General features: G+C 43.1%; 1 protein-coding gene across 1 annotated transcript; it reads left to right on the top strand.

Annotated features, from left to right (window-relative positions):
- Window positions 1–1616: 1616 nt before the first annotated feature.
- Window positions 1617–8161, top strand: nr1d2a (nuclear receptor subfamily 1, group D, member 2a). The gene is made up of 8 exons (XM_084358192.1): window positions 1617–2201; window positions 4217–4453; window positions 4558–4646; window positions 4757–4901; window positions 5088–5791; window positions 5906–6091; window positions 6483–6693; window positions 6865–8161. The coding sequence occupies exons 1-8, from the start codon at window positions 2171–2173 to the stop codon at window positions 7062–7064; spliced, it is 1803 nt and encodes a 600-aa protein (XP_084214318.1). The 5' UTR covers window positions 1617–2170; the 3' UTR covers window positions 7065–8161.
- Window positions 8162–8721: the final 560 nt, after the last annotated feature.

Below are 8721 nucleotides of genomic sequence, written 5' to 3'. Positions count from 1 at the left end.
CTAAAGGAAAAACAAACAATATCAGCAGCCCAAGATAATTCACATCCACAAGGGTGTATTGATAAGGTCTCTGTGGTGGTTTACTGGACTGCATTGTATTAAGTACAACCTTTTTATAGAGGGACCCAAATCATGAACAAATAAGTAAAAGTAGCAATACAATAATGCAATACATTACAATACTACGTTACAAGTAAAAGTCCTGCATTCAAATTCTGTAGCAAAATAATTTTCACCTTGGTCTTACATTAAAATAATAGGCATATTCACACATACGCAGACATAAAGTATGCATAAATGTATACATGTACATTCATATATGTACAGTTAATATACATATGTACATACATGTATACAAAGAGAGACACATACTTATGCAGAATTGGATTATAATTATTGATGCATTCATGTGTTCATCACAGCATTTTGCAGCTTATAGTTTCTCTGCTGGGTAGCTTGTGAATTCCTTCTCAGGGATCAAAAAAGTTTTATCTTATTCTACAATATTACATCCTAATTTATTTGTTTATTGTAAGTAGTATTATTATACTAAACCTGCAGAGTAGCCTAACTAGTAACATAAAGCTGTCAAATAAATGTAGTGGAGTTACAAGTCAAATATCTGCCTCTGAGTTGTAGTGGAATAGAAGTACAAAGTATCAGAAAATACAAACACTAAAGTGAAGTATCATGTAATTGTACTTAAGTACAGTACTTGAGTAAACATACTAAGTTACTTCCCACCACTCTTTATGACTAACAGTAAACACAAGTACAGCTGTGGCTGATGGAAAGTCAGATTGCGTGTATTTGGTCATAAGCCAGAGAACTGGACAAATAAAAATATTGACCAGCTGACGGCACACTGCAGCAAACAGCGCTAAATGCGACCTCAAGTGCTTTTTACACCAAGTATGTGTAATCTCTAAAATACTCACTTAAACCCAGTTTCATCTCTTTTTCACCCTGACATCTGAAGGCCTGCTTCTTTTGACGAATGATTATGACATTAATGTTTTTGTACAAATATATGTTGTATGTATGGTGTGTTTAAGTACATTTCCTCACTAAATAGTGGAGTACATGCTTAAATGAGCATAAGCTGTACATGTGAAGTAAATGTACGTTAAAAATACTGCTATTTACACTCAAACTCAACATGTATTTAGAGGTGCACCATGTTATTTTGGGGAAGAAATCCTCACTGACTGATTTTTTTTATATATATACCTAAACCAACTAAATAAACAAGCTCTCATCATTTTCATGACTGAATAAACTGAATAAACAAACTGACCTTACAGGACAACACCATTTCATACTGTGCTACTTTGTTTACATGTGGCGGACTCTGCCACCTTTCTAGCTTCAAACAGTGCTCTGGGACCTTATTTTCCTCTGAGAACAGCTTGTTCATTCAGTTGTAAAAAAAAAAAAAAAAAATACAAAAAAATAATAATATATACATATATTTCTGAGTTTGTGTTATTTCCTCATTTATATTGAACGTATTAAAATCCTGACTTTGAATTTCTTCTCCAAAACGGCAAAGCGCAACTGTAAACAAAATGTTCGTACGGACCTGCTGATGTGTGTCAGTATAACGTGACTGCAGGAAAAAAAAGTGAAGCCACAAACAAGAGCTAGAAGCCTCGATCATTCATGCTCAGCAGCCAGGACATGGATGCACGCGGCATGACCGTACTGTACAGCCCAGGCTTCACCCTTCACGTTGTGCTCTGCAACGTGACTGCTGTGTTACCATTCCTCTGTTACGTCGATAGGACGCGCTTGGCTCCGCCCCCCCGTGTCCTGAAAGTGTGTCACTGGGTTAAAGTGGCTCGAGCGGCCGGGCGGAGAGGCGTGGCCGACGGAAAAAGGGTCACATGGGCGAGCCCACTATTGAGAACATTCAGTTCTCTTGACGAACCCGCAGTCACACACAACAAGGAAGGAGTTCCTCTGATTCAGACGTCCGAGCTCGTCTCTCTCTCTCTGAGCTGCAGTTATTACTATTTCCTGAATCACAACCCTGATATGAGCTTCATGAACATCGTTCAACTCGTCGCACAGAATCCTCAAGTTTAGTCTCCGTTGTTTTCGTGACGGCGACAGAAGTCGTGACAGTTGAGTTTAGTTGTTGGAGATTTTCCTTTTTCCTCGATCCGAGATGCCTGAGGACATCGGAACCGCCAAGCCTGGTAAGAGGACACTTTCTGATCAATTCAATACTGCAAGAACTGCATGGTTACAGTGTTTTCAGTGCATGCACCGGGCACAAACTTGGACATGGCTGCAGTGACGGTGTCCTACATACGAGTCTCATTCATCCGCAACACCAATTGAACACATCAGTACATAATGTCTTCAGATGCGTTCACTGGCTGTGATACTGGTGGAAACTCGCTGCAATTCATTGTGACATAGTTCTGAAAATGCTAGAAAACTGTTGTTGTGGCTTGAATTCGGTAAACACATCATAATGATTGTAATTTAATAGATCCGGACGATGAGGAAGTATTTTTTAGGAGGGCTGGGCGCAGATGAATGGTCTCCTCGTACTCAAAGTGTCTCGTCTTTTCTCCCTGTCGTGCAGCAGCATAATCCTTATTTCTGTGTCAGAAAATAACAACATATATAGAAAAAGTGTTTAAATAGCTTGTCGCGTGTTTTAACCGTGTTATAAACGTGACACTGTGCTTTAAAACAGGGTTAGGAGTGCCAGTGCGCCGCCGCGTCGTTGCCACCTTTTACATTTGACACAACAACAGTGTTTATCTTCCCCGGTCCCTCTCACATGGACAGCGTAGACTAGCCATGTGCCGCTGTGTGTACACGAGTGCAAGAACACTCCTCTGATTGGTCGAGGGGCGTTCCACTCCTAGAGCACGCTTTAGCGGGAGCTCTTCTCTGATTGGACGAGCGGGTGGCCGTGACGCAGAAAATTGCATAATCCTGTCTGTACACAGCACCCCTCGACGCGAGGCTCGACTGCAAGATACACGTGAGCCCGACAGAGACAGCAGAGAGTGACCTAGATTTTTTTTTCACCTCCTCGCGCTTCGCTTTCACAGAAATCCATGACAGGTCCACGTGTGGGCGGGTCGCGAAGGAGAACAGTCATGGTTGTGGTTAGGTAATCATGTGCTGCTGCGCCTAAAACCCAGGGGCTTTTTAACAGTTCGGCGAAGAGAAACACATTTTAAAACTTTTTCGCAGATCTTTCCAGTAAAGACGCACAAGAAGCGCAGTGCGTTTTATTTTTAAATGGAAATTCACGAAGCACGACTGGTATTTAAAAACTGCACTGGCCTACTTCAAATGACTCACTTTAACACGGTCGCACTGGGTAGCAGTTTAATGTTAAAAAAAACCCTACTGCCTTGCCCAAGGACACTTAGAAAACACGAATAAAAGCAAATGCTGCTTTAAGTTGTGTTCTTGCTGACCTTATTAATTTATTTTATTAAATGCATTTGATGTTAATAAATAATAGTTTCTACCTCCAAAAACTATTTCATTCATCACTTGCGATGCCCCATTTAAATTATTGCGGTTTAAATTATTTTCAAACAGTTGCTCTTTTTTTTTTTTTATTGTGGCTGCAAATTCTTGGTGGTCTAGTTCTCGATCCAAAACAGCCAGCAGGGCTGTTTTCTAACCAAACATGTCATTACATAACCGGTGGTACGTGTTTTAGCTGTACATTCTTCAGTGCCTACAACTGTTGTTTTGCTCCAGTGCTTCAGTGACCCTGTCTAGTCGTCAGGTCAGCAGAGCACACTCCCATAGAGTCCCAGGCATGTTATGTAACATGTTACCCAATCAGCAAGCACTGGAGGTGATAAAGCAGGTCAATCGCAGCGTTGAATAAACCAACCAGGAAACAGAGACAAAGGCGTGTCAGGGCCACCTGCTCTACTTGTACTGCCTACGGTTTATGAGGCATACAGCTATTTTTAGTACAGTTATCATATATGGCTCCAATTGACTTTGGCAAGCTTGATGTGTAGTAGAGTTAAAAAAAACAACAACAACAAAAAACATTTGATGTTGTGTGTTTTGTTGATCATAAATAGATTTACTTGAAAACATATTTCCTGAGATATATTTTTTTCTTAATTGAGTGATTCATTCTCATTTTTCTGCATACCACCTCCTCGTCTTGGAAGTAATTTGCCTGCTATAACTCTGCACTGTCACCGTCTCTCCACAGGAGGCGTCATTGCCTATATTTCCTCTGGCTCTGCCTCCAGCCCAGAGTCCTGTATGAGCACCAGCCCCAGCAGCGGCTACCTGTCGACATCGCCACCGATGTCCCGCCCCTCGCTGCCAAGCAGGGCTGTTGGCATAGTGGTGGATATCTCTCCGCCAGCCAAGAATGGCCACCCCCGAAGCCACGGCACGGAGAAGGCTGGTCGCTCCTCCACATCTGCCAAGAGCAGCATTACCAGTAAGAATAAAATCTTGGCATTATTGGAATACTACACTGTTTAGAAAATTTCTTTTGAATCCTATCTTGTGCACATGAATCACCACTGATCTTTGTTTCTGCAGAAATCAACGGCATGGTGCTGTTGTGCAAGGTGTGCGGTGATGTGGCCTCTGGCTTCCATTATGGCGTCCATGCCTGTGAGGGCTGCAAGGTGAGACAAGTTTCTGCAATGAAGTTGTTGCCTCTCTGCTAGCTTGAGTTATATCCTCTTGCTGACTGCACACGCTCACATGATGACTAATGCTCCTTGTGGTATCTCAGGGCTTCTTCAGGAGAAGCATCCAGCAGAACATCCAGTACAAGAAGTGTCTTAAGATGGAGAACTGCACCATCATGAGGATCAACAGGAACCGCTGCCAGCAGTGTCGGTTCAAGAAGTGTCTGGCTGTTGGCATGTCCAGAGATGGTGAGCAGTTTATTTAGTTTAGTCTCAGTCAGCTGTTTGTCTAGTTTACCATACAGATGAATAGAAAAGCAAACATCCTCTGATTATGTGACCCCTTTACTCTGAGGGATGTCATTTTCTTTTCAATGCTCCTATTAATTGTTGTTAACCTCAAAGTGACCTAATGGCTGTCATTTTTACTCTCAGCTGTCCGATTTGGCCGCATCCCAAAGCGGGAAAAGCAGAGGATGCTGCTGGAGATGCAGAACGCAATGAACAACATGATGAGCAACAACAGCCAGCTGCACAGCATGCTGCACGGTCACCAGAGCCCGTCACTGCCCATGGAGACCATGACCAGCGATGCCAGCTCATCGTCCTCCTCTTCCTCCTCCTCTGCTTCCGACTCTCCATCGTGCTCAAACCCCTCCTCCCCTCAGTGCCCCCAGGACTCGGAGTCTGTGGTGTCCATGGACACAAACTCCAGCTCTGCCTCCTCCTGCGCATCAGACAGCGGCGAGGACGAGGCTGTCTCCTCTGTGAGCAGGCAGCACCAAGATGCCTTCGCCTTCAGCCAGAGACAGGGCCAGACCTCGCCCTCGCCAGTCGCCCAGGAGACAGGGAGCAACGGTCGCATGGAGGAGCAACGGGAGAGCTGGAACTGCTGGAACAACAATGCAGTTGTTGGAGGTTACCAGCACAGTTCTTACAGTCAAAGCCAACAGGTCGCCAACACTGCTTACAGGGAGGAGAGGGGAGTTTACCAGCAGCAGCAGCCTCAGCAGCAGCTCAACAGCACCCCTAGCTGTGAACCATCAGAAGACAGCCAAAGACAGCATGAATTTAACACACTAACTGCCTCAAGTGGTTACAATGGACCAACCAACTGTGTGAACAATAGAGCACACTTGGTGAGTAATGTAATCAACATTCTTGAAATTCATGTCACCATTCTAGAGCTAAAAGTCAAGTGAGGCCTTTGTTCACGCTCCCTGATTGACCTTCTGTCTTCATGTTTCTTTCAGGTCTGTCCGATGAACACTTCACCGTACGTGGACCCCCACAAGCCAAGCCAGGAGATCTGGGAGGATTTCTCCATGAGCTTCACCCCCGCCGTGCGCGAGGTGGTCGACTTCGCCAAGAGGATCCCAGGTTTCCGTGACCTCCCCGAGCACGACCAAGTCGGCCTGCTGAAAGCTGGAACTTTCGAGGTGAGGGGGCAAACAAGCAAAACATCAACACCTGATGTTATTTTGTGCTCGCTTTGAAGTCAAACACGGCAGTTCTCACTCAATATAAGATCCATTGTTGCTTTCCCAAACAGAGCACACTGTCAGCTGTGTGTGCTGACCTAATATTTGCTCTGATAACAGAGCCTTCTGAAATTCTGTATAGGTGTGACTGAGAAATTCTCCTGGGCAGAGCTGAGATTTACACACATTTTAGCTGAAATATCACTTGCACAAACATCACTTTTAAAAACTAGTTGTAAGAGAGAAGGCTTTTCTGTCAGTTTGGATCTACAAATGAGCAACAAGTTGTCTTAGTTCAATTCAAACCATAAACTAAAAACTCTCTCGTCTTCCCTCTCTTGACTCCCAGGTGCTTATGGTCCGCTTCGCCTCTCTGTTCAATGTGGCCGAGCGGACGGTGACCTTCCTGAGCGGCAAGCGCTACAGCCTTGACACGCTACGGTCGCTGGGCGCCGGCGAGCTGCTCAACTCCATGTGCGAATTCAGCGAGAAGCTGGCAGCACTGCGTCTCGACCAGGATGAAATGAGCCTCTTCACAGCCGTGGTGCTCGTTTCAGCTGGTAAGAACACAAACTCTAGTTAGATCGATGTATATACACACAATGTGTTTTAAAGCAGAATACACAATAGTTTTGCTAGACAACTCACTCTCAGATTATAACCCTAAAACAATAATAAAGCCCTGTTCTGACCTCCAGCATTAACCATGCCCCCCTTTTTTTCTTGCTCAGATCGCTCAGGGATCCAGGACCTGAACTCAGTTGAGGCCCTGCAGGACAAACTGATCCGGGCCCTGAGAAACCTGGTAGTTCAGAACCACGGCGAGGAGTCGTCCACCACCTTCACCAAGCTGCTTCTCAAGCTTCCCGAGTTGCGTTCACTCAACAACATGCACTCTGAGGAGCTGCTCTCCTTCAAAGTTCACCCTTGAAAGCTTCCTGAGGGGGTGCATCTGCGCCCTCCACCTTAATCCACACACCTCCACCTCCACCAGGACCTGCCTCTTACTGCCCCCCCCACCCCCAGTCTCTGTATACGACCAACCCATTTGTGTGTTTGTTTCTAGAATGTATTGAAAGTTATTTTTTATTCTATTTTTGTTAAATAGACCATGTGGGGTCGGAAGAGAGAAGAATATAAAACTGTACTGTATTTATAGAGGAGATAGCTTAACGCTTGTTGCACACAAACACACGCAAGTGCACGTGTGTCAGAGGTTCTTAGTTTGGGAGGCACTTTTCTATTTTGAGAGAAAGAAGAGTTCTTAACTGGCATTATGAAATGAAAAAAAGTAGAAACCAATTAGTTGATCCAAAAGCCATTTAATTCCAAAGTGTATTCTCTGAGTGGGTGAATGTGAGAGACAGTATATACCTTACATACCGCATGTTTGTTTGGTCCAATATTTTTGACTGATAAGTCCGAGAAAGGCAAGCTATCAGAAAATGTATCGAAGAATGTGTGATGATCGCTGCTAATGCATGGCTGTATTTAATGCGAACAACTATTACTTGGATCTTCTCCCCTTGCCTCAAGAAGCATCAGTTCATTGTTTCAGAGTGTATAGTGTTGTATGTTTTCTTTTTATTTAAGATTTTTTTTCCAATGTGTTTCAAGTCCATGTCAAGTCACGCCTGCACGCTGCCTGGAGTTTTTTTTGGGGGAGAGTCGATGACGCAGTTTTCAGCAACACTACATTTGCACATGTTCTGGAGCGGAAAGACCATGTAACACAAAATCCACAAGTGGTGTGACATCATGTAAAGACTACATGCAACCGAGTCACACACACACAAGTGTTTTTGCTGTTTTCCTACTTTTTTTTCTTCTTAAAATCAGACTTTGTGTGCTTTCAGCATAGCACTGAATTGACACTTGTTTTTGTTATCCTTTTTTGTTGAAATATCATTTTCTTTGACTGGCAACACTGCCATTTGTAAATAACTATATAAATATATATAAATATGAATATATGATGAACATAGAATATAAATATGAAATAGTATGAATAAATACAAGTGAAGACGACTCTGTGTAGTTTGTGTTTTTATTGATCCAATCCAATTATTTTTTAATAAATGAAGCCAACAGATCAGCACAGACGAATCTTCAGAGAAGCAGTGACAGTCATCCACCACTAGGTAGAGCTATTTGCCTACAGGCTCTTGATTTCAACATGGATACCCTTCTGTTACCAGTTTGTCTTGCTTAACATTAATGAGTTTAGAGAACAATGATCCACAAGGACCGTGCAGAGGGACTGTTGCATACATTTCAAATTAACTGAGCTCCACCTAAATATCTTTATTTAGTTGGATTAGTAAACATAAGCATCTCATCTCAGAATCTGTATAATATATAAGAGAAAAAGGTTGATATGTAGGTGGGTATGTAGCCGAAATGAGTATAAAAGTCCTAAAACGTATAAATCAGCATGAACGCCTTATGAATACACTCACACATGAACTAAAGGGGCACTATGTAGTTATGGAGAAGAAATTGTAATATTTACAATATTAATGAGGTAATGATACAAACATAACTGAATAAACAAGCTGTTCTCAGAGGAAAATTAGGTCCTAAGGACA

This window comes from Pagrus pagrus, assembly GCF_965226575.1.
Source record: "Pagrus pagrus genome assembly, chromosome: 7".
Taxonomy (NCBI): Eukaryota; Metazoa; Chordata; class Actinopteri; order Spariformes; family Sparidae; genus Pagrus; species Pagrus pagrus.
Note: the sequence above shows the minus strand (reverse complement) of the source record. Positions and strands in the feature narration are given on the sequence as shown.

Excerpts from the sequence above, each read along its gene's own strand:
- nr1d2a (XM_084358192.1), top strand. The coding sequence starts at position 2,171 with ATGCCTGAGGACATCGGAACCGCCAAGCCTG. Across the intron at positions 4,902-5,087 it reads TGTTGGCATGTCCAGAGATG|CTGTCCGATTTGGCCGCATC; the intron begins GTGAGCAGTTTA and ends TTTTACTCTCAG. Across the intron at positions 6,694-6,864 it reads CGTGGTGCTCGTTTCAGCTG|ATCGCTCAGGGATCCAGGAC; the intron begins GTAAGAACACAA and ends TTTCTTGCTCAG.